This window comes from Populus nigra, chromosome 8, assembly GCF_951802175.1.
Source record: "Populus nigra chromosome 8, ddPopNigr1.1, whole genome shotgun sequence".
Classification (NCBI taxonomy): Eukaryota; Viridiplantae; Streptophyta; class Magnoliopsida; order Malpighiales; family Salicaceae; genus Populus; species Populus nigra.
In genome coordinates, this window is record NC_084859.1 from 16,820,749 (window position 1) to 16,845,666 (window position 24,918).

General features: G+C 33.8%; 3 protein-coding genes across 12 annotated transcripts; all 3 read left to right on the forward strand.

Moving 5' to 3' along the window:
- Nucleotides 1–192: 192 nt before the first annotated feature.
- On the forward strand, nt 193–8,577 carry LOC133701729 (uncharacterized). Of its 3 annotated transcripts, none has more exons than XM_062125777.1 (5): nt 193–367; nt 532–695; nt 1,036–1,254; nt 7,850–8,081; nt 8,220–8,577. In XM_062125777.1, the coding sequence occupies exons 1-5, from the start codon at nt 307–309 to the stop codon at nt 8,321–8,323; spliced, it is 780 nt and encodes a 259-aa protein (XP_061981761.1). In that variant the 5' UTR covers nt 193–306; the 3' UTR covers nt 8,324–8,577. The 3 variants fall into 3 exon arrangements, with proteins under 3 accessions (XP_061981761.1, XP_061981760.1, XP_061981762.1); XM_062125776.1 differs by having other exon boundaries at nt 199–367; nt 8,217–8,577; XM_062125778.1 differs by having other exon boundaries at nt 215–367; nt 478–695; nt 8,217–8,577.
- A 2,930-nt stretch (nt 8,578–11,507) lies between these two features.
- On the forward strand, nt 11,508–17,159 carry LOC133700365 (uncharacterized). Of its 5 annotated transcripts, none has more exons than XM_062123869.1 (9): nt 11,508–11,853; nt 11,992–12,264; nt 14,675–14,783; nt 14,915–14,974; nt 15,949–16,038; nt 16,239–16,369; nt 16,448–16,660; nt 16,783–16,813; nt 16,947–17,159. In XM_062123869.1, the coding sequence occupies exons 3-8, from the start codon at nt 14,765–14,767 to the stop codon at nt 16,801–16,803; spliced, it is 534 nt and encodes a 177-aa protein (XP_061979853.1). In that variant the 5' UTR covers nt 11,508–11,853; nt 11,992–12,264; nt 14,675–14,764; the 3' UTR covers nt 16,804–16,813; nt 16,947–17,159. The 5 variants fall into 5 exon arrangements, with proteins under 5 accessions (XP_061979853.1, XP_061979851.1, XP_061979850.1 ...); XM_062123867.1 differs by having other exon boundaries at nt 11,515–11,853; nt 14,660–14,783; nt 16,936–17,159; XM_062123866.1 differs by having other exon boundaries at nt 11,516–11,853; nt 16,936–17,159.
- A 1,519-nt stretch (nt 17,160–18,678) lies between these two features.
- LOC133701726 (uncharacterized) lies at nt 18,679–24,832 on the forward strand. Of its 4 annotated transcripts, none has more exons than XM_062125772.1 (5): nt 18,679–18,757; nt 18,915–18,982; nt 19,568–19,783; nt 19,914–20,132; nt 24,472–24,832. In XM_062125772.1, exons 2-5 carry the CDS (start codon nt 18,959–18,961, stop codon nt 24,694–24,696), a joined length of 684 nt encoding a protein of 227 aa, XP_061981756.1. In that variant the 5' UTR covers nt 18,679–18,757; nt 18,915–18,958; the 3' UTR covers nt 24,697–24,832. The 4 variants fall into 4 exon arrangements, 3 of the variants coding, with proteins under 3 accessions (XP_061981756.1, XP_061981754.1, XP_061981755.1); XM_062125771.1 differs by lacking the exon at nt 18,679–18,757 and adding an exon at nt 18,773–18,832; XR_009843612.1 differs by lacking the exon at nt 18,679–18,757 and adding an exon at nt 22,665–22,875 and having other exon boundaries at nt 18,779–18,982.
- The last annotated feature ends 86 nt before the right edge of the window (nt 24,833–24,918 follow it).

A 24,918-nucleotide genomic window follows, 5' to 3' on the forward strand; every position in this document is an offset into this window, starting at 1 on the left:
AAAAAACAAAATCCAAGGACTAAATTTGATTTAATCCAAAGTTAGAGGTATTTTTGGATAATTTAGCCTATCTTGAATGAACAGCTGAAAGCGTCCTTGTTGGGCCGAAGTTTCTACAATTCATTACAGCTATCGTGGCCCATGAAACTGTCTAGTCGTCCAAGTTCCCACTCTGGACGAGCGATATCGAACGGCTTTTGCATGATTTTTTATTGACCGAGCTGTGTACCTCACGTTGCTTATAATTTCGATGCTTTTCTTCGCAAGAACAAAAGTCTCTCCATCTCTCTACAGAAGACAGATATTATGGAGGGTGCCACTACCAACATGTGGGAAATTCTCCCAGATATATTATCTCCAGGTGATGGTAAGTAAAAATAGCAGTTCAATTAACCCCAGATATATTGTAATTCCTTTTGTCTGGTAACAGCTATGATTGAATTGGATTTTGAATCAAATTTATGTCGCTTGCTTGATCTCTTTCGTGAATATCTTTTTTTTCTCTGTATTGTTCATTTAAATCTTAAAAAGCTGGGGGATCGAATACATTATTGTTCATGGAACCAAGTCCTAGCTCGTCGGCTGTAAGATATCAATTTCCAAAAACAACTGATGCTAATCTCAATGGAGCTACTAGATACACAGCAGCTCAGAGAAAAAGATTGGCTGACAAGGCATATCGGCAACGATGTAAGGTAAAACCCCATTTTTTCTTCTCTCTTTGGATTTCACTTAAATTCAATTAAATTGTTTCGCTCGCTCTATACTGTGTAAACAGAACTTATAATCTAGGGAGTAACTGATTTAATTTGTTTGCAATTATTTTTTCTTATGGGAATAATTTGTCTTAAGATTAATTAAAAAAGGAAAAACAACATTATTACTTGTTTTACCCATGTATCAAACAAAACCTTATACTAATTTCTCATAAATCCTATCAAACACATTTTGAATCTATTTAATGATTCTCTCCTATCATTTTTTTCTCTTTAATTATAATTTTTTTCTTTCTTGTATTCTACTATTTATTTGTAGGAATTGAAAATGATCACCATGAACAAATTGGATGAACTTACCATTGAAAATGATCGTTTAAGGAGAGAGAATGATTCCTTAAAGAAGGAAGAAGTCCTACTGGTACAGACTTTGCAACGTCAAAAAGATGAGATGAAGCAACTTGAGAAGGAATTTGGCCAATTAAAAGGCCAGCTTAATAGTCAAAATACGGTTGTGGAAGTGCTTTTAAAACGACTAGTAAGTGTTTCTCCATTCTCTTCCTTTGCTGTTTGTTATACACAACTACTTACATTTTATAAACAACCATAAATCAACAATTTTTTTTAGGGGGTTCTGATAGAAAAATAGATCAGAGAAAGCAAAATGTCACCAGAAATAGCAAAGGTTTCAACCCATGTAATGATAGGATGTAGTGAAAGCAATACAAGAGTCATATTCATTTACATTATTCCACCTGGCTAGAAAGTATAAGCTTACAAATATGATGGAATACTGGCCATTCTTCTGCCTTTTGATAACTTAAGTATATATGTAAAGGTTCATTGTATAGTTGATTTCTGAAGTTAACATCCTTATCAATTAAGCTTTTAACAGTTCGTTTCGACTATTGTCAAGTAGTTTTTTCCTTATGATACATCGATCAGATTGATTGAAGAGAGAAGAAAAGGAGTAGTACCATCAAGAAGATGGCGCATAAAAAACCCAAACCAGCTTACTAGACGACACCCTTGCTTTAAACTACCAAAGCCAAGTTACGTAATCAAAAGAACATTAAACACCTTGCTTAGTTAAAATATCTACTGCTGTATTTGCTACCCTTTTTGAGTGGCTAAAAGTAGCAAGTTGCAATCTCTTAGAGATGGAGTTGGTTAAGAAGTAATTAGTCAAATGGCATGGTTATTCATTTTAGTGGGATATGTAATTCTAAGCGAACCACTATTGTTGTTATTCATATTTCCGCAACATCTTAGACCATCATGAAAACCCCAGAAAAGTTTTCCTACATATAGCTTTGAATAATCAAACTCGGAAACATTCCATACTTGACCGTCTTATCATGTCCTTTTTGTAGATTTTATCTATAGCAAATTATGATTTAGTTTTTCAGATTTTTCTGATTTTGTATGCAAGTTTTTCTAGTTTTGAAAATTATAAGCTAGTCTTTTAACAAAACTTAACAATTATTTTTTAAAAATGTCCAAATTCCATTTTAAAATGTATTTTTTAATTTTGTTTGTTATTTGATTAGAAATGAAAGATATTTCCTTGAAAAAAAATTAAATAGAAAAAATGAACAAATAAATATAAAGATATTAAAATTCAAGGTTTGCGTAGAGGTTGTGATCATCATCAATTGATGAGGTTCATATAAAACTTTACAAAGATCATGGTCTTTGTGAAGTTGCCTTCTAAGGTTGTGATGGAATGTAAAACTTTACAAAGATCATGGTCGTTGTGAAGTTGCCTTCTAAGGTTGTGATGGAATGAAAGGCGTAGAAGATTGGATTTGAGTAACTAAAACACTTGAATAACCAGTCCTCTTAGGGTTCTAATGGATCATATGATGCTTAAATTAGTACTGATGGTGGAGGGGAAAAAAACATTAGGAGGTTGTGTTATGTTTGTTTCCAAAATAAAGCTTAAAAGGGAGGAAAATGAGCCTCCAATCTCTAGGAGAAGATTTTTTACTTCGAACGTTATTTATATAAACTTGAACCAACGTGGATGTGTCCATGTAAAGTTAAGATGATCAATGTGTTTGTTAGCTACAGTTTTGTACATCTCGGAGATAGGCTTTAAGTGACAACAAGTCACTACAAAAGTTGTTTTAATTCTGGGTTTTGTGAATTATGGATTGTTGATGACAATAACAGGACCAACCCCTAAAGGACACATTATCAAGAGGTGTGCTTTCATTTAAATCGTGTACTTTTTGTCTCCGTGGTCAATGGAGAGTAGACCATGTTTGACAAGGGAGTAGAGCATTTGGGGTAGCTATTGGATTTGAGCGCATTTGAGGGTAGCAGTTGGATTCAGGTGCATCTAGGTCTAATAGCTAGATTCGAGTGTATAAGTCATGCTTGGGGTTTAGTCTTAATTGATTCAGGGGGTATGAGCCTTGTTCGGGGTATTGTCTTATAGATTCAAGAGGAATATTCTTGTTCGAGAGTATTGTCCTCTTGGACTGGTAGTGAGGCTTTTATATGGTATTATTGTCTTATTGGGTCTTGTAAACGCTCAAAGTCCAATCTAGTGGGTTTTGTGGGAAACCAAAATTTCATCCCTCGGACAAGAATCCATCAAATAAATGTCATCTCATGAGAATTGTTTGAAAACAGTTTAGGATCTATGTCTTCCTACTCAATATAAAAGGAAGTAGAAGTTTGGTTGGGAGTCCAATCAACAAATTAATTTGGAAAGAGTATGGTAACCAATATTTGTTGGTTTCACCTTCTATTCAGTTCATTGTAGAGGAAATGATAGGAAGTGTACTTCCTCTAAAGATTAACGACGGCCAAGTGCAAGTAGTAGTTTATTATCAAAGCAAGGCCTTGGTTACACTAATTGAGAAGTTTTATTTAGCCTTATAATTCTCTTTCACCAAGATATTACTTGCTTCTTATAGTAGTCTATCCTCTTTTACACTACATAACACAACTTAATCAAGAATGTAATAGCACATGCAGCCACCTGCATAAAGGGAAAGGTTGGCTTGTGGAAACCAATTCACTTTTATGAGGCAGCGGTTCTCTACTTCTATGGTTGCTTGTTTAATTTCCCTGCGCTATATAACTGCATCTGATCACTTAGACTTCAATTGAAATAGCATTTCAAAGCTATCTCCACTGACTGACACTTATCAGAACATTTTAAAGAGAAAATCCAAATTTTGGCCCTCTTTAAGACTAGTGGGGAAGGACGCATTGTTGGTAACAACATGCTTCTCAGTCTAGGACAGCCCTGTATTCTAAGACATGTCAGTCGTCAAAGGCTCTCCTAGATTTCATCGATCCCTTTGATTAGCAATTCTGGCAAGGCAAAAATCCTCCCTTTCCATTGAAGGGAAACTTGTTGAAGTTGCCATTTGCATGAAAAGACCGAAATAGCTGCTTGATAACTTGATGAAGAAGTACATTCATGTCCTCGAAGTGTTTTGCCAACAACATTTTCCCTCCTAGAAAAGAATGGGGCAATATGAATTAATGAGACATCAAACTAGCAGTGAAACAAAGAATAACGTAAAAGAGTAACATAAAATCATTCATTAGACTTCACCTAATAGCTTAAGTTTTCAAGTCGAGATGGTTTTTCACATAGTTATCAAGGTCTAAATAACTAAGGATCATGTGTAAATTTCAAGATAAAAAGGATTTCACTTACAAACCCCAAAAGATAGGGCTGTTAGTGAACATATCTCACACTAAAAAAATATAAGAGCATACCCACCTTGAATAAATATAAGAATATAAAGTAATATAAAAGATTGAGAATGGGTTATCCACCATGAGGTTTTAAGTCTTTTGGATGGAACCTAAATTCAATTATTAAATTCTATATACTTGAGGGGGAATAAGAAAGCAATATAAAATCATTACTAGAACTTACTAACTATTAGTTTTTGGGTTGAGATAGTTTTTTGACAAGGATGATTGGATACTAGTAGGCATATGTTTTGAATCATATTTTTAACTTTGAGAGCTACCCTGTAGAGGTCAAAGTGTTTCATTTTTCAATTCTCATTTGACTTTGGCATGTTAGTTCAACAATGAGGTGAGCACCCACGAGATTCGGTTTCAACAGACTCTCTTTGGATGATAGGGGGCTCTTGCTTTCCTCCTGGACAGTGACTATGTAGTGTGTAAGCTTTTGTTGTATGTTTTTCAAAAGTTGAAGACCAGGTGTTGCTTGATTATTGATGTCGCACCCTCCCGAGAGCTCGACGTCGCGGCGACACTTCCTTCGTAGCGGGGATTTGATGTTGGGGTCTTTCTGTTGTGAAAAAAGGAGTCGCCACCTAGTATTATGGTCACTAGGAAACCTAACTGGTCTTTCAGAGATTCTAAGGTAAGGGACTGGTTGCGTAAAGGGAAGGTTTTAGCACCCCTAGTACGCCCTACCTAAGGTAAGCTGCTTGGTGTTTGATTTGCCTTATAACTGTCATGGTGTTGATGTTCTCTAATCCCATCAGTTTCCTAGGATAAGTCTGCTCTGATGAATGAAATCTAGGATGCTTTAAAAACCTATTTTTTCGTCTCGTAAACCGTGGAGTAAAAAAAATTGAAATGTCCTCGATTATAATCAAGGCTTCTTTCAAGGATCTGTGCGGATTTATTATTCCTAGAAAATTATTTTGGATATTTACCACTCCGGGTTTCTTTATCCAAATATTAACAGTGAATAATAACAAATTATTCCCAATAATATTTTGGATATTCGTCCTTTAAGGATTTCTTTATCCAAACATTAGCGGTGAATAATAGATGAATTCCCTCAAAATAAGATTTTTATATTTTTTGGAATATTAGCCAATACCCTTTGGAGTTTTACAAACATGTTGTAAAATCCAGAAATGCAAGAAAAATGATTTTTGTTGTGTTTAAGAAATCCATGCGAAAACACATTTTCAAAACTTCAAATATTTGTTTTTTTTATATAAAAAAAACGTAAAAACAATGTTAGGGTATTGGTCGTATGCAGGAAAACAAAACATTTTTCATTTTATATTTTTTTGATGTCTCGACGAAAACCGGGTATTTTCATACCGGACTTGTATCTTTACCATATAAAAATACAAGCAGATATTGATAAATAATGCATCAACAAACTTTCAGAAAATCACATATTTAAATAATTCTTTTAAAGAAAATTTTCCGAACGGGCCAGACCCGGCCCACAAAGAGATTGGGCCGAAATCAGCCCAACATAAAATAGGCCTACTTTCTACAGGGCTGGACTCAGCCCAGCCCAAAACCACATGACTAGTTACTGTTCACTGCAAAGTAACCGGGTTACTGTTCACCTATACAATACACATTAATTAATTAGCCGGTTACTGCGCACCTGTACAGTACCGGGTAATTATCTTCTTGCCAGGTCACTTGCCCAAACCAGTGACCCGGCTGGACTCATTCCCGCCAGCGTGCGTGAATAAGCCACGCACTCTTGTTGCAGCCACCATGTAATTAAATTCTAAGTGCACAGTGTTTGTGCAATTATAAACGGAAGGAGAAGGAATGAGAAGCTTACCTGGTTCACAGCGGCTGCTGGGAGAAATCCCTCCTGAGCTTGTCGCTGGGATTCTGGGAAGAAACTATGATGCCACTTCCTGTCTTGCTCGGTCTGGTTCCTGGTTCTGGAGAAGGGGAAGTTGGTGGGGATGCCGTTTTTGTCTACTGGCTTCTTGTTTCCTCCTCTTTCTATCTGCCTTCGGGTTCCCCTGGTGCTGGTGCTTGCTGAAGATGGAGGTCGGGAAGGATATCCTGCTGTCATGTTACTGCTGCTGTTTGCTGCTTCGGGAGGAAGGATCCGGCTACTGTGCTGTTCTTGCTTATTGCTGCTCAAAGTGGCTGAGGAATTGCAACTGGTGATGACCGCGCCCCTGCTGGTTTATGCACCCAGTGCAGAGCAGAACACAGCTACTGCTGGCGACGGGGAAAAGATATAGACGACTGGGATCAGCTGCTGGTGCAGAGACGAGACTGGTTGCCATCCTGGATTGCTGTTGCGGCTAGTACCCACTCCTGGTGATTGAGGGCCTGCGAGTCAGCGATGGCTGCTGGAGCTGAAGACAACGCCGGTGTTGAGGCTGGAGATGGCTGCGTACTGGTGCAGGACTCAGAGAAGAGCTGTCTGTTTGGAATGTGAAGCAAAGCTCCTGACGCTGCTTGTGGCTCACGGTTTTGGCTGGTCTTAAGAGAAGCTGCTGGATCGTGGGGGGAGAATCTGGTGGTGTTGGGAGGAAGCCGACGATGCCTCACGGTGGTTAGGAAGGTGGCGGTGTGCTTCCAAACGGTGGAGGGAGAGAGCAGAGAGAGAGGTTACCCTTCTTCTCTTCCCCTCTGTTTTCCTCCTTTAACTGCCATTTTTTTTCGTTCAAAACTTTCCCCCTCCTTTAGTTTTCCAGCCCTCTCTCCCGTTTTCAAAAACTCTTCCCCCCCCCCTTTTTGTTAATTAATTGTGAGCGGTATTCATAGGCACAAGTGGAGCAGGCTCTGTCATGCATGGACATCGAGTGAGGTCTCCAATAGGCGTGGCTTTGCAGGGCACACCTGCGCTGCTCTCCACTCCTGGGGTTTTGGGTTTTTGCAGCAGCATGCGGGGAGAGAGAGAGGGGAACAGTGTTTCTTAAAACGACACTGTTTCCCTCCTTTTTTTATTATTATTTATTTTTTTATTTGTGGGGATCCAAAAATGAGTTACAACAATTGATGTAATTATCTTTTTAAGATATATTTGCAAGCAAGTTATAGGATATTCATAGGGATGGTAATTAAACTCAAACCCGATGGATACCCACCTAATGATACTTATTGTCATCCCTAGATGTCCCGATTCTGCTAATTAATATATGGCCTATATGGTGATTCATTTTTACAAGATTAGCCATGATAAAATCTCTTCCGAACAACAAATTCATATACTAAAATGTTTTCTAGTCAATTTTTTTCATAGTAGTGAAATCCTATGTCAGAGCAGTATGGGCAATTATAGTTGTGTCATAAATTAATGAATAGAGAAATTTAGCCTGATGACATTGTGATGAAGAGTGTCTCTTTGATTGATTACTTTATTGGTTTCTTATAGAGTAACTATTCATTATTTTGTTTGGCAGACTGGCTCCAACTATAAAGATCTCCAGCGTGAAAATACTCAGCTTAAACATGATATTAATCTGTTAACAAAAAGAATCAGCAATCCAGAAAACATGAATGTAATTCAGCTTCAAGCAAAAATTGAACAATTAGAAAATGAAAAGAATGCATTGCAAGTGATAATCGATGCTTTATGTGAGAAGATAAACAAGGACAAGGACCGGCTTGAACCTCAGGAACTAGCATCACAAGGTACTGTTTTAATGTTGTAGCTGGATATGTTAGGTTCGTGCAAAATTGCGGGATTCATTGCCTCGCAATTAAGTTTTTTTTTATATTTGCTCTTTAGTCACCTTGTATTTGCTGCTACTTCTGATTTGATGACAGAAGAACATGTACAAATGAAGAGAAACTGCAGCATCCAAAAGTTTGAAGACGGTGGGGGTATCCCGCAATTGGCAGCTCTACAAGATTTATTTAACGGGGATTTGTGATTTCAGACAGTTGCAGTTTAAGAGACCGAACAAAGGAAAAGAAAAGAAAAGGATTGCCTGAAGAGCTAGCTAGTCAATGGAACCATTATCATTATTGATTTGCATATGCTTTGTTGTCAACTTATATTAATCTATTTCGAGTCCAGTTGCAGAAATGTTAGTTGTTGTTGTGTCATGTTCGGATGAGCTGGTTGTCTCATTTTTTTAGCTCTTACAATCAATAAATTATGGTGTGAGGCTATCAATTCCTACAATTAGTTGACTTCTCTTTGAATAGTCAACTTGGTTTTCGAAAACCTCACATGGTACACCAATAAAATTTTAGGGTCAAACGTTAACAGATCTGAAGATCCAGATTAGCATAGGCATCTTTTCTGTGTAGAAAATATAGATATTACACCAATTCTCTAAAATAATGTTTTATTTTTTTAATTGTTTACACCAATACCTTTAAGATAAGAAAACAAATATTTATATGTCGAATATCATGGAAAACAAGTTTAATTTACACATGATTTCCATTATTATTTTTCTCCAGATAGAAAATAATATAATATAATATGAACACATTTTTCAGTTATTACATAAGTATTCTCTTTTCTCTGATTCAATCTGCTACTCGTTGCAGATTATCTAGGTGAATCAAACTAAACTGAATGCTTGCTTCAACAACGGAGCATGACAAAGAACACGTGCGTGTGAGTGTGTCTCTATATATATATATATATATATATATATATATACAAAACAGACAAGTCCAAGATTTGCAATAGCATTCCTATTTATGACCTTTAACTAAAACCATTTCTGGGATAGATCACTTCAATAGATGATGTACTTGGCAGCTAAATTTTCTCTAGATTATTTTTTTCAAATGGTACAGTAATTTCTATATTATTCACAGAAGCCATCTCCATAAATTTAATTAAAATATTTACTTTTGAGTCATTTAAATTTAATTTTTTATATTTTCAGATTGTATTAAATAATATTTTTTAATAAAAAATATTATAAACAATAATCATTACTACACACCCGTGGTAAAAATATAAATGCAACGTGAAACCACCGGAATGGTGAAGGATGGCGGAGTAAATTAAATTAAATTTTTACGAGACTCGATGGTCAGCTTTTATTAAAAAACTGGAGAGGATATAGAAAAAGGCCATCGAGTAAATGGAAAACAGACAGAAAGAAAAGGAGAAAAAACATAACACAGCGCGAAACCCAAGCTTGGATCAGAACCGAACCAAGCATACAAGAAATGTTCAGCCTTTGATTTGTCAAATTAAAGGGTTAGCAATCCCATTGCCTTCCCTTCCCTTCTCGGATCAATACCTCGACAGAATTTGCCATTGCGTTCTTCAAGGTATTGCAGTGTACAAACCCACCCAATGTGAAAGTAGTTTTAGGCCAAAAAAAAAAAAAAAGGATGAATGTCGAACTTTTTTATGGTAATTATGGGAGTTTGAATTAGATTATATACACCTCAACTAATTAGTATGCTTATGGTGCTCTACATGCATTCCCTAACTTAACAAGTCTAAGAGCATAAGTATATATAAACTAGGTTAATGTCAAACTTTTTAGTCCCTCCAACAAAAGAAAATACATTAACTCTTGTGTATATGATTGGAAAAGTCATGATGAATGCTAAATTTACTTTCAAGTTATTGTCATTTTACTTTTGATTCAAATACATAAAAGCAAAATGAAGTTAATTGAAATAATGATTACTTAATTTGGGGAAAAAATCCTCTAATGTGCTAGTATTTGTTTGTACAGCTATACTACAGTTTTAAAAAAATTTAAACTGAAAACACACTCTTTTATAAAAATAATATTTACTATAATTTAAAATAAGTACTTGTGCAAATTAAAAACTATTTATTTTTGTTGGGTATTAATTAAAAAGCCAATGACTATATATATACTAGTGTGTTTCAATCAATTATTGGCACACTTTTAAATTTATTTACCAAATAGAAATTGGAAAGCAGCTACCTAACAAAGTGGAATATGACTATACAATCATTTGAAATTGATTTCGATTAGCTATTGCTTTGGAATTGAGTTCCTTCGGTCTTGATTTGCCGAGATTAATTAATTTGTAGTTGGAGGTCCCGAACACTCGTTATATGAAAAACAGTCATTTTATCTAATTAAATGTTAAAATAAGCCATTAATTAGGTTTTTTAAAAATAAGCTAATATATTTAGTATTTACTAAAGTATTCCCTGTAAAATATACATGTATGTTATGCTTCTTAAAATATAAGAATATTTTTGTCTAATTTAATGTCTTGATATAAAGCTCATGATTTTATATATAGGTATTTAGGTACCGGTTGCTATAAATGCTTTTATCCAATGACAATTATTTTTCCTTTCGAACTCCGGTAGTTTTTTTTTTTTTTTTAATCCAGTTAGCTCGTATGATGCTTTCTTTCCTAATTTCTTTTTGAGCTAGATTCCTTATTCAAATAGAAAATTAAAATTTTTGGTTTCGTGGTAAAAGAAACCTCATGGCTACAAAATCACTTTTAAATGCCGTTAAATTTAAAATTTTGGAACTCGAAGGACAGGTGGCTTATGTGATTGGCTCATATTTTGAGTACTGCTAACTAATTAAGTTTTGTGGAGTTCTCGAGTGTTTTTTTTTTTTAAAAAAAAATATGTTTAATATCTATATGTTAAAATGATTTGAAAATAGTAGAAAAATTAATTTAAAAATATTTAAAGTTTTTTGAAACTCTTTCTCAAACAAAAGAAATGTACGATTTTTCCAACACCAAGCAATGTGATATTTTAATTTTCTTTTCAGAAGTCTCGTCGGCAAGTCCTTGTGTCCACACAAAACGAAATTTGTCTCCTCGCCTCAAGTCTCCGTCAAAGTTCTTGTCTTTCTTTTTTACACCCAATCAAGGCATCGCACCATGCAGGAATAACTTTCACCTGTCCTTTTGATGATTTTTAATTATTATCAAACACCCACTAAAATTAGAATTTCAAATATAAAATCTTAATATGAAAGTCACATTTTCTTAACGGATTTGCAATGCCTTTTCACGTCCTCACTCACCTGTATTCATTATTCAAAATTCTGAATTACACCATTGATTCTGTAAAAACAAAAAAAGAAGAATCATGTTCTTGATGCTCTTATAAAAGAGAAAATAAATTGATTATTAATGATTCGTGTGACCTTATAAAAGTAACCCTTTAAAAGTCTTTCAAGATATTAAGATATAAATAATACATGTGTTTTTTAAGCCTCTACTGTACAAGCACTACTGTATTCTTGGATGAATCCACACATATATCTCTTTTCATTGGATTATAAATGAAAATCCAATTCTTAATGTTTAAGCTGTCCTATGAGATACCTTAATAGAGCATCTCGTCTTTCTATATTTCTAGCGTCCTTTCTTCCAAGGGAAAGCATTATCGATCACAGCCCCAGTACTGTACTATTTATTTATGTTGGGTCTGCACAGACAGTGTACCGGTGATTAACCAAGAGACCAGATGGTAGGTAGTTCATATATCCAGGAAGCCTTCGAACATATATGTTTTTGTCTGCAAGTAGTATATTTCCTGTCCACAGTACTTAACTTACAGATCTTCCTCTTGACCTCTAACTCTCTCTGCTACTCTTGCTTCTCCAAGGTGCAGGAAGGCAAGGACGTATTTCTCCGGTACTGCAAGATCCTCTTTGCCACAGCTAGAAGATGTGAGAGCTCTAGAACGTCCTCGGAGATGGAGCTGCTGGGGGTGAGAGAAACCTCTGCCGGGACCACAAGATGCAACGAAAGAAACAAAACCTGGTCCAGTATGTGGTTGGAGAAAACGGACAGCACCAGATGCCCAAATTGCGAAAAGCAGCCCTTTCCTGTCTGGTGATATGCACATTGAAAGGAAGTTTGATACTCCATTTGAGAGGTACAACTCTAATCTGACAAATTATAGAGGTAGCCTTATATATCCTCTATAAGTGCTAATTAACCATGTCATTTCCAGGACAATATTTTTTGATCTGACTGATCTTAGGAGTAATTAGATGTAGCTTTCTCTCACATGTTAATTTTCTCAACTCTAATTGGACTACCATTGCAAAACTCCCTCTGCTAGCGCTTACTTTGATTTTAGATCCAAGAGTGACGGTACTGTGGGTAATCTGCAAATTGTCCTCCCTGAAGTTTGGAGGTTGTTTTCATAAGCAAACTTTTTACTGAAGTCGTTTTAAACTCAATTGTCTGTGTTTTTCCTACTAAACAGTTCTCTATCAGCTATTTTCCTAAGGTTGATAACAATTTCACCTCCTCAAGTTTAAGGTTATTAATTTAGGTGGTTTTACGCATAATCCATAAATTATTAATCTCACTTGTATTTATTATAAGTTTTATTTGTGGACCAGTTTACCTTTTATCTTTAGTGTAAGCACGGAATATCTTATTTCAGCGTAATCAATGGAAACATTAATGGAAACTTTTTTAAAAAATATTTGTGAAAAATTTAATTATCATCAATTGAGGAAAATATAATTATGGGTATATATTTTATTATATTTAAGTAATAGAAGTAGTATACTGAGTGAAACTAACATACTATTAATTTTTAATTTTAATTAACCATTGAGGTTTCGAGTCATTTTTAATTAATTCCTTAAAATTTGGCATGGTTCGGTGCTTAACATGAAAAATCTGTCTTCCATTAATTATATGCTAATGATGGTAAGAAATTTCTCTAACTAAACCAAACCTCTTTGATATGTTAGATTCTCTTGGGCCTACACCACCTTTAAAAGAAAGCCCACCAAAGCTTTAGAAGGTAAACCTAGGAAAGTTAGGTCCAGGGATATGGCAAAACGTGACTTCCGTCAAAACCATTTGTTTTTGCGGTTTAATATGTTTTTTATTTAATATTCTACAAAATTAAATTAATATTTTTTATTGTTTTAATATAATTTATTTTTAAATAAAAAATAGACCAGTCACTATCATAAACAAGACTTGAAATGGGCCTGCTCTTGAACCACTTGCAGAGCCCAGTCATCTACTCCTTTTGTGGGTCCAACGGGATTACCGTTACAAAGGGGGCAATGCAATCATCTAATCACTCTAGCTTCTAGATTCTTCCCAATAATTATAATATTCCTTCGTGGTCCTACTTTAAGAAACTACATTCATCTATTTTCTTACTTAAAATTAGAATGACGTGTTTAAAGCATGTCGGATTCAACACAAAAGTGGTAATAACAATCTTGAAGAGCTTTATATGACGTCCCTTTCTTTTTCTCTTTCTGAAAAATTATCCTTTTCAGCTTATATTTATTTATTAAGAAAAAAAAGTAATTAAAAGCTAAAAACATTTGGCAAAATAATTTATTGTGCAGAAAGTTTTGGTAAAATAGTACATGTTCGTACTTACCCGTGTTTTTCAAATGCAACATCTAAAAATATCACAATTAAAAAACATGGCATTTGATATATATCGTGTTTTGAAATAAAGATATTTACTAAATCACAAATTAACCCTAAATTTACTCATAAATTAAAACTCTAAACTATATCTCAGACCCTATCTAAATTATAATCCCAACTAATTAAAGCCTAAATTTTACTACCCACTAACTAATAAATGATAAACAATAAAAAAAAGAGTTAACCATGATCCAAATTCTAAACACTCAAAAACCATAATCCAAACCTCAAATCCTAAATTTTACTTAATCATTAAAAAATAATATTCATCTCTTGCAATTAATTTTTTCCCTCCTATTACTTCTTACAATTTCTTCGATTTATATGACATCTGTTCAACAATTAATGATTAATGGGTTTGTTAATAACACAACATATGAATTTTCAATTCTTTCACCTGGAAATGAAAAACTCAACTATATTTAAAAAAGTTAAAATCACACCTATTTCTCAGGTCAGCAGAGGCGGCTCTGCAAACTTAAATTAATATTTATATTTTGGAGCTAAAACCCACAAGTAGTATTAAGTATTAACAAAAACTGTTCATTTCTTCGAGGCTTGCTGTCAGTTTGATTATGGGTATTACTGAAATTACGTGGTATTAATTTAAAATATTTTTAATTTAAAAATATATTAAAAAAAATTATTTTTAATATACACATCAAAATAATTTAAAAATATAAAATAACGCGGTTTGAACGCGTTTCCTTACAAGCGTACATGCAGTTACCGAACGTCATATATCGTTTTCTCCTGTTCTCTTGCGATTGGGTCCCCTCGAATCTTTTTTTTTTTTTTTTGATGATCCCACCAATACTATATATCATAATTTTTGTTTTTCTGACTACTCTAAGAGACTTCACTCCCAGATTTCCAGCACACCGGCGGGTCATCATCTCCTCACGCGCCGTCGATTTCTAGGACCAATCAGCCCATAACCATCAGATCTGGTAGTGTGTATGGAAAGAAAAGCAAAAGGTGTGGTGTTCTCAGCTGCTTGATCATCAACCTCATCAACTGATTTTAGTACTCTTTCTCAAAATATTGTATAATTTTAAACTTTTTAGGTTGATCCTTACTTCTTTTCTCTCTCTCTCAATTTTCGGCAGATCATATCAAAGAAGAACATCTGATGTCTAACGTGAAGTTATCTGATTCAGAGGGTAAGGGTAATTTCTTCTTCTTTTATATATAATCTTCTCAATATATAACATATTAGATGCCACTCTTTCTTTGTTTATGCTGTGCTAAATCTATGCGAAATTAACAAGTTATAATAAGGCATATAAAGATTTAATATGATCACATGTTCTACAATAACCTCATTATATGGGTGTGACATGGTCTATAATAACCTCATGCAACTTCCATTTTAAGCCAAATTATTTGCATTTTTATGCATATTTCTCATAACACGATCTCTCTCTCTCTCTCTCTCTGCTCACAGAAGGAAGTTTGTTGTATGCGATCTCTTCATTAATAGCTCTTTTGTTAGATTGATGGGAAAAGTCTAGCTCTAGCTAGGTCAATTCTTGTTTTCTAGCACTCAGTATAATATTATTAATTCTTAAAATCTAGGGTTTTCTTTAGGGTTTACGATGTTTCAAGCCTAAAATGAACAGCTAGCTATGCAAATCTACTATCGAGGTGGCACAGTATATCTCATTGATTTACTTAACCTTTACATCAACTGACAAAGCCTTCTCAGGTCAATTTAGGGTTTTTGATTGTCTACAACACTGTCATGATATTAGCTTATCACTTATCCATGAAAGATACAAACCTTCTCATCGAAGGCTATACTTGTTGGTTTTGATCACATTTTCAAATGTGAAAAATACTATCACAAGCTAACCAAAAGTTCTAACTATTTTTCATGAAAAAGATTTGATTCGATCACAAATGCCGTTTTTAATTAATTATTTAAGCATCTGATAACGTGGGCGAATGATATATATCCAAGGATTTAAAACTCTCAATGTTGAAAGGGATTTGGTTTATGAGAGAATTAAATGCCGCAAACCCTAACTAGTTTGGGATCGAATCTTAATTAGTTTTGTTGCTGTGCTGTTGTTTTTGCTTATGAAGCAAATTTAACTTGTTTGAATATTCTCCTTGAGGGTTTGATTGGTTTCAATTTCAGGAAACTACACCAACGAGTTTGGAGATCGTAGTGATGCCGAGAACCGTGGAATATTGTTCAATGATCATATTCCCGACCTGCGCCAAGCAGGTATGGCCTTTCATCACTATTAACATCAGAACCTGCATGTGTGTGTGTGTGTGTGTGTGTACAGGCTCATCAAAATAGGCTGACTAATTTAATTAAGCTTTGAGTAGCTAATTTTATGTTAATCGGCACAATTAGTGTTTCTTTAAGAAACTTCTAGATATCTCTTTCAATGTTTGAGCTTCTAGAGTACTGGAATACAGATGAATCAGATGGAGCAAACAAGTCCCCCCCGGGGATATCTATCGATGGTGCACCCTCGAACATGTTGAATGTTGCTTCCAAAAAATTGAGGAAAAGAAAATTTGGCACGAGCAATGGTGGAAAACAGCAGGTGTTGATATTAACCATCTGTACGTATAGTTCTCAGTATTGATGTTTATTTGACCATATTTCACTATTTATGGTGCAGAAAGTGAAGATAGACAACAAAAATAAATTTGACGAGTTTGGATGCAAGCGCATCAAGAATGAAAACACATCCATGGAGGCTGAGAATGAATTACTGATGAGCAAATGTGCTCGGGCGATAAATGACCTCAATCGTACAAGGCAAACTTTGGAGTACGTGAAGGACAAATTGAATGAAGAGACTGCTGTGATTGCAGAGCTTTCCATGATTCTGGTAATTAGTAGCTTCTTCTCTCTTCCTTCGTGCGCTTTCGTTTCATCAATCCACTAATATGCACCTCTTAATTAATTGTCATCAACTTGATAATTTACACTAGGTGCTTATTTATTTTGCAGATAAATAATGGCAATGAGTAATCCACTTCAGGTGAACATGGATTTAGTTTAGATGTGGTCTTTATAAAGTTTACAGTGCATGTCTCAAGAGAAAAATGATCTATTTTGCTTCAAGGAAAATTGCACTTATACAACATTTTCATTTCATAACAGCTTTCTTGCAGGTGATCCGTCCAGTCATGTTTAGGTATCCAAGGACGAGGGTGTGGTTGGTTTGCTTTGCTTATTTGTGTACCATTTTCTTTAAAGTTGTGTGGAACATTTTATATGTCGACTCTATCGAACTTGTGTATGCTTAAAGTCGTGTGTATCGACTCTATCGAACTTGTGTATGGAACTTGTGTATGCTTAAAGTCGTGTGTATCGACTCTATCGAACTTGTGTATGGAACTTGTGTATGCTTAAAGTCGTGTGTATCGACTCTATCGAACTTGTGTGTGCTTAAAGTTGTGTAGTAACATTTTCTATATATATATATCGAACTTGTGTGTGTTTAAAGTTGATATATGATGCAATCTCAATAATTTTGCACTGCACTTGAGTAGCATACTTGTCATATATATTTCTTGAATTAGTGTGTGGAAATTATCAATGGGGAGGAATAATGGTAGAGCCTATTTTCTGATCTGCTTTTGGGATTTCAATTACAAGTAAGCTTCACGGAAAAGTTCGCGTTTAAGAAAGTAATAAAATATTGCTGAGTATTGATTGTAAAAATCTCCCTCAGTTTTAAAGCACCCTTACTTACAAGGTCCATTAAAGAGCGGATATATAAATCAAGATAGAATTTGGGATGAAGAACAGATTGAAGGGTGCTCATGAAGGTGAATTTGGGATCATCTTGTTTCTAGCTCCAATACATTCTTTCCAGTAATATAAAGGTGAATTCTTGAAAAGATTGAGAAAAAAATATAAAATCAAAAGAAAAAAATCTCTCGTAGTAATCCCTAACTTAACTTAAATTTAAAATTAAATCGTGTAAAAGTTATACAGTCGACATGATAAATCTCAAAATAACTCAAAAAATTATTAAAAATATATATATATATATATATATATATATATAAACCTTCACCATTCATCCATAAAAATAGATGAATTTAGAATAAATATATAGCTAGTTATAAACTTAAAAGGAGTGTTAATTTAATAAAATTAACTCATAAGTTTGGTCGAAGCACAATAAAAGAGAAAATGAGTCCTTACAGGCGTGGAAGATTGGACCTGAACCATGGCACTGCAATTTCTACCTTCACCTCCAAATTCTGCCCATGATTCGTATTTATACCATTAATTTCCACATTTTGGAATTGAATAAGCTCGAGCTTATCCAGTCGAAAATTACCGCTTAGGTTTTCTTTGTCGTTGATATTCTATATTTGTTAATCATTTACCCTTACCGAACTGTCCTGTTTTTAACCCGTGGCGCCTGATTCTTGGTATCCTAACTCACAGTGGCCCAGAGGTCAAATCAGTCCAAATAAAGATAGTGTCTGATTATCGTACCCATTCATCAAGATCTTGCTTTTTTGTTAAATCAAGCCTTAAATGGGTTTGACACGTATGCCACACCCAATCCTTTTCTCTAGTCAAAAGTCTAAGCCGACCATAATATTATATCATATGAATTGGTGGGTCCATGGCCGTGAAATTGTTTCGCCCTCGCGCGACCTTACAAGTAGTTCGTCCGATCTTTCCGATATCGCACGTTCTCGCGCTGCACCCGTTCGACTTCGCTGGAATGTCTCGTGTGTTCGGGATTGTGCTGCTGCTTTTTCTTCTTCTTTTTTTAATTATTTTTTATTTAAAAATATATTAAAATAATATTTTATTTTATTTTTTTAAAAATAATTTTTAATAAAAACACATGAAAATAATTCAAAAACATAAAAATACTAATTAAAAAAAAATTATTTAAAAAAAAACACCGTATCAAATGCAATTTCAAACTGCATCTGCCTCTGCTGCTGCTAGTGTCAGTTTACTATATATATGCTCTCTTTTAATTATAACTCGATTTTTAGAACATTATTTCCTGAAGAACTCTAAAGTCTATTTCTTTTCTCCTTCTTTGATTGTGTTGTGCTGTTTCCGATTGCCTTCACCAGTTCTCTGCTTTCAATTTTGTGCAGGTATAAAGCCAGCTTATCTACCGATATTCCCCTTGATTGATTCAATGTGGCCACCGGCACTAGCAACTGTAAGTTTTACTTGTAATCTTCTAATTTTTATCCAGAAAAAAAAAAGAGCGTGTAAATATCGTTTGTCGTTTTTTCACTGTCTAGTGTACCAGCCAACCGATCTGAAGTTTGCGTTTATGCTGCAAAATTAAGTTTAAATCACAATTAAAATTAACCCATTCAAATCAATCTTGTTCTTTAGGCTTTGGATCAAGAAGGATCTGGTGTTCGAGAAGCTTTTTCTTTCTAACATACTGCCTTTATGATTGTGAACTTTCTATATTTTTAACTCCTAATATTATAGGTTATATTTTGTGGAGAAGATCTTGACGAAAGGATCCATTTTGAGCTTGAGTTTGCGGCTCATTTTTCATTTATTACATGCTATATCTTTTAATTTGTTTAGATTTTTCATATTTTCCTTAGCCAACAAAATTAATTTATGTGTTTATAAATATTCTTCTGCTTGCATGTGTATAGAAAATTAGATAGACTGATGTGCTTATCACAGATGTTTTGGTTGAATGAAAGCCTTCTGACATGTTTCAGTGAGCAAACCCAAGTATGTCTTTTGAAGGTTTTGCCCTTTTAAATCTCATCTGCAGACGTCTACAGCTAATGAAATTGGCGGTAGCTATGAAATAAACACAGTACCGTCGATGATTCAGCCACCAGCAGAGCAGTACATGTCATTTCTATCAGGATTTCTTGATTCTCCTACCATACCCGATTCGAAGCTGAAAAGAAAAGCTCCTGATGATGTAAATAGGGATCCAGAGAGGAAGAAAGAGGTAGACAGGGCCTATCGGCAACGGTGCAAGGTAAGCAACATGCTCCTCTCCATGATCACTTGCCTGTTGGTATTTGGTAGAAGGAGGTTCGTGTTTTTGTTATATATTTTTATTATAGGAACTTCTCTTTGATTCTCGTGTGCTGTAATTAATTATGCAGTTTAAGAAAATCAAGAATGAGGAAAACTTGTGTGCGCTTACCGAAGAAAATAATAGATTAAACAGAGAGAACAAGCACTTAAAAAATGAAGAAGTTCGGCTGAAAGAGGTTGTGCAAACTCAAAACGAAAACATGAAACAACTTCAAGGTAACTTTTGCCAATTGAAGTCCCAGCTTGACAAGCAAAACATCGTTGTGGAGGTGCTTTCAAAGCAGCTAGTACGTCTCTCTCTTTACCTTTTGCTATATTTCAATTCAGTGATTTTCTTCATCAATCTAATAAATCGGATATTTTTCTACACTGGTTATGTTTTTAGAACCAAATTAACCTGGATTTACTCAATAGAAAGTATTACGAATCAAATACACAGTTGTAAAAAATATCATAGCAAATATATATAAACAATCATATAATATAGTAATTTTACACAATCAAATATACAGTCTCGCAACTCTGATGATTTTTTATACATATATTTTTTATTTTTTAGTAAAAAAGAACATGCTAGGTCTATGTCGGTGTATAAAACTATAAGACTTGTTAAGGTCTTTATACTCATTATGTCTGGCACTGAATAGAGTGAATATTCTCTTTACCAATATCTTAAATCAATAATGGGTTCTATTGGTTGCTTAGAATCTAAAAAGGGCAACTAAACTGGACCGAATCTTTTGTCCGGCTAATGTTCTCTTATTCCTTAAAAGTCATGGAGTAAGTCATCAACTTCTCAATAAGTTTTTTTATTCCATAATGTACTCCTAAGAAAAAACATTGTTGCACATATAAATAAGGTACTCTACGTAACTGAGCTAGAACCTTTTTGCTTGTGATATATATTTTATCATGTGCATAATTTATTGTCAAGATGAATATTACTTGATCCAACATCTAATTCGTTATTCCTTATAAATAATATTACATTTATAATTCATTGATGTGATGAGTTCCATTTCTTTCTCTTTTTTAGTCTAAATGACCTTCTTAACTCAATGGTTAGAGTATTTCTTTTATACAAAGGGACTCATTGGTTCAAACCCAATAGTAGGTATACCTTATTACATACCTAAATTCATGGTATCTAATTAGTTTTTCTATCTGCCTTATTTTTATTGATTTTTGATCTAGTCATTAAAAACCAAGCTTAACCAAAACATTGCTAACTTGATAAAAACTCGTCGACATATTTTTGAACTCATTTTAAGGTTAAAATATTATGTTAGGTCTGTTTTGGTCTCTAAAACTATGAGACTCATCAACATAACCATTTAAAAGCCTATACAAAACTTGATGATAACTCATTGATTTATCATCAAACTCATTTTAAAGTTAAAAACAACTTGTTAGGTTTATGTTCTCCCTTAAACTAGGAGAGACTTGTCAACCCTAACATTAAAACAAGTTTAAACTTAACTAGATGAAAACTTATTGATTTATCGTCAAAACTCGTTTTAAAGTTAAAAATAATGTGTTGGATCTACGTTTGTCTCTAAAACTAGGCCTAACCGTAAAAATATGTTTAATCAAAGCATATTGAGGGAAATACCAATACACATGCCACCAAGGGAAACTATTTTTGGTTTCACCAAAATTCATATCACTTAAACTGTGACATTCAAGCTAGAGATTGCGATTAAAATCTTATTCATATCAAATTCTAGGCACAATTTGAAGAGAAACAACTCTTAAAACAAACAAACTGAACTGGAAAATGGTTCAACCAAGAGAAAACAAATCCATCATATAAACACTTAACTAAACTCTCTACCGTTCAAGTTTTCAAGGGAAAGAAATCAAGAAAAAAAAAAAGAAACATGCAATTGTGTAGACATTCTGAAAAGCAAGATTATACATGAACAAATATATTTATTCTAAAGAGGTCATAAGTTTATAGCTTGATAAAACTGTTGCTGTTGCAAAAAGGGATGTTTCTGCCTTGAGAATGTAGGTCCAGACCTCAAAAGCCCTTTTCCCTAAAACAAATGGATTGAACTTGATGTTTTTGCTACTGCTGCGAGAATGAAGGTTTGTTATTCTAGACCTTGGTGATGATACCACAACGTATTCTCTTCTTTTTGGTCATTTTTCTTTTTTCTCCTTTTTATGTTTCTTCCTCCTCCTAGCTTGGCTAATTGAATTCCATCTACATTTAGAGCATCAAAATGACACAGTTTGGAGTTGGTCCATTAACATATGTTTTAGACCTCGTTATCATCTTTTCTACTCACATAAGCATGCTTTATTCTGACATCTATAACTTTAGATACAGACTAAAAATCAAAACGGGGTTTATATTGTAGTGAACTTCTGGGCAAATTGGAACTTCCCTGTTTATGCTATGTTTTGAACTTCAATAGAACTGAATTTTAGACTCTTCATAAAAGTTTTAGGCCTACTTCTTACCTTTCTTGTAACCCAAAAAACACCTAAAACCGAGGTATTTAGCTCTAATAAGAACCCAAAAAACAAAAAGTATTATGGTTTAACTAGACCAAAACGATTAAGATTTGCTCTTTAAGCCAAACCTAATTCCTGCATCATCTCAGTCAAGCCTATGTTGGTGTATATCCTATCCTTTATTTCAGTGTTTGTTATCTCTCGATCAAGTCTCTATTTTATAAGCCATAATAAAGGAACTAAAACTTCATCCCTTTGCAAGATCGTGACCCTTTATTCTTCAATAATAATCTTGGTCGTCTAGCTTTTAGTGTACCATATGTCAACTAACTATTTCTGTCCTATCTTGGCATTAGGATTCAAGGTTTGAAGGGGGTGTATTTTATGGTTTTGTTATAGCTGATACAAAGGATGAATGAAGGTGTTTTGGCTTTACTCAATAACTATAAATGAGAAGCAAGGATTGTGGTTTCTTGTACGATAAAACAATCCTTTCAAATGCTTATGGCCTTGTTGCTGGATAAGGCTTCTGCAATGGCAAAGAGCATATGATGCCTCAAAGTTAGGGTAAGTGGGAAACCACCTATATGTTTTGTTCCCTTAAACTTCTTAGCTTTCCATTTACTAAGCATATTTACCTCTTCTTTAATTAAATGGACATCTAGGTAATAAACTAGCCTTTGTTTAAACATCGTTTAGATGTCTGACCAACCTGTTCTGTAGTAAATTAGGATTTGAGACTTGAATGCAATCCAAACTCTATTAAGATCCCCATTGTTAACTTGATATAAATGATTAACAAAGGACTGAATTGGCTGAGAGCAGTTTTTGAACATCTCTCAACTGCAAACTTTAATCTAGCTAAACCATCCAGATTCGACGTAGAACGCCAATGCGTGAGGATTAATTTTTTATTTGACTATAATCTGATTAACCAAATCCTTGTGCTTGATGAGGGTGATTTGATTATCAAGGACTTGTCTAAATTTCCTATTTAGAAAACTTAAATGCTTCCCTTTTCTTCCTTCCTGAATGGTGAGGAACATGGATGACCACTGATTTTCTTCTCCAAATTAGCTGAGAAAGATTAGTTTTCTGAATAGATCTTGCTTAACCAGGACATAATGATCTTATATAGATAAATTTCACTATAATTAGAACCAATATAATTTGGAGAACTCTTAAACATGAATCTCTAAGTGTATCTAATTTTCAAAACACAATGAGTTGCTCTTTCTTTTCTTCTAGGTATATACTAGGTAACTTCCCACGCCATGTGGTGGGTTAGACTAAAAGTTTTTTGAACATAAAAAAATAACATCCATGTTGTGAGGAACACTTTAATATTGTCATTAAACTGGTCCACAAGTCAAACTTGTCAAACTTGAAAATCTCGACTTGACTTATTACTTGGTTCGAGTTTCAAATTAAATTATGTAGGAGTTGTCTTGACTTGACCTGGTCGACTTGGCAGGTTCTAAGATTAAAAAAAATGATAATCTAAGTTTCCATTAAGATCAGTAGATGTTAGTATGTGGTATATTTTTTCCTTAGATATGTGGACCATAAGTTTTGCATATTATCATTTATACTTGAATTTCTGGTTTACTTGTTATTGAAATCTTTATTGATGTTTTCTGTGTGAATTTCTGGTTTACTTGTTATTGAAATCTTTATTGATGTTTTCTGTGTGCAAATTGGCGTAGATGCATGTGTGTTTGGTAATGTAATATATGGTACTTTTCAAAAGTGCATTTTAATTTAAAATACATCAAAATAATATTTTTTTTAAATTTGTTTTTTTATTTTTAACATTAGCACACCACATCAATTTGATACCTTTTCAAGTAAAAAATATTTTGAAAAACACTTTAAAAAATAATTAAACTGTTTGTAAGGGAAAAACAGACAAAAACTCATATAAATTATATAGCATTTATTTAACCACAAATATGACATGGCAATTATTTAGATGAAATGGTAACTAATTCTTAATAAAAATATAGTATCTTTATCATTAATCATTATAGCAATGATTGTCCAGACATGTATTCTTAAATTCAAGGATAAGAGCTTGGTAATAAATTTATGGTTATATTATTTGTTTGGTTATATAAAATATGCATACCTTTATTGTTTTTATTTATTTATTTTGTTTTACAGGCAATGTGCAAGGATATAGATCGACAACGTGAAATTGAACGACTGAAATGTGAAAATGATCTGCTGTCTAAGAGAATCAACAATCGGGACAGCTTGAACATAATACAACTCGAGGCAAAAAATACAAAATTGGAACAAGAAAAAAGGTCACTCCAGATGATAATTGATGCTTTGTGTACGAAGATAAATAAGGACAGCGAGCATGAACTGAAAGAAGCGTGCTAAGGTTATATTAATGATGGCTGTGAATGCTGTGAATTGTAAGGTTCAAAAACTTTTATTTTTAAGAATTATGTTTTTTACCATGATTTTTGTAATATACCTTTGCTTATTTGCTTTATATTTGTGCACTCTTTAACTATTTCGATTTTTTTAAGAAGCCAAGTACTTGATGTAGAATTAACAGGTTGAACAAATTTTAAAGCTTTTGTTTGTGTTTTTAAAATA

Coding starts and splice junctions, on each gene's coding strand:
- LOC133701729 (XM_062125776.1), top strand. CDS start 307: ATGGAGGGTGCCACTACCAACATGTGGGAAATTCTCCCAGATATATTA. Junction 368..531: donor TATATTATCTCCAGGTGATG/GTAAGTAAAAAT, acceptor AATCTTAAAAAG/CTGGGGGATCGAATACATTA. Junction 1,255..7,849: donor AAGTGCTTTTAAAACGACTA/GTAAGTGTTTCT, acceptor TTTGTTTGGCAG/ACTGGCTCCAACTATAAAGA.
- LOC133700365 (XM_062123869.1), top strand. Junction 14,975..15,948: donor ATCTGATTCAGAGGGTAAGG/GTAATTTCTTCT, acceptor TTTCAATTTCAG/GAAACTACACCAACGAGTTT. Junction 16,039..16,238: donor TCCCGACCTGCGCCAAGCAG/GTATGGCCTTTC, acceptor ACTGGAATACAG/ATGAATCAGATGGAGCAAAC.
- LOC133701726 (XM_062125772.1), top strand. CDS start 18,959: ATGTGGCCACCGGCACTAGCAACT. Junction 18,983..19,567: donor GGCCACCGGCACTAGCAACT/GTAAGTTTTACT, acceptor TCTCATCTGCAG/ACGTCTACAGCTAATGAAAT. Junction 19,784..19,913: donor CCTATCGGCAACGGTGCAAG/GTAAGCAACATG, acceptor TTAATTATGCAG/TTTAAGAAAATCAAGAATGA.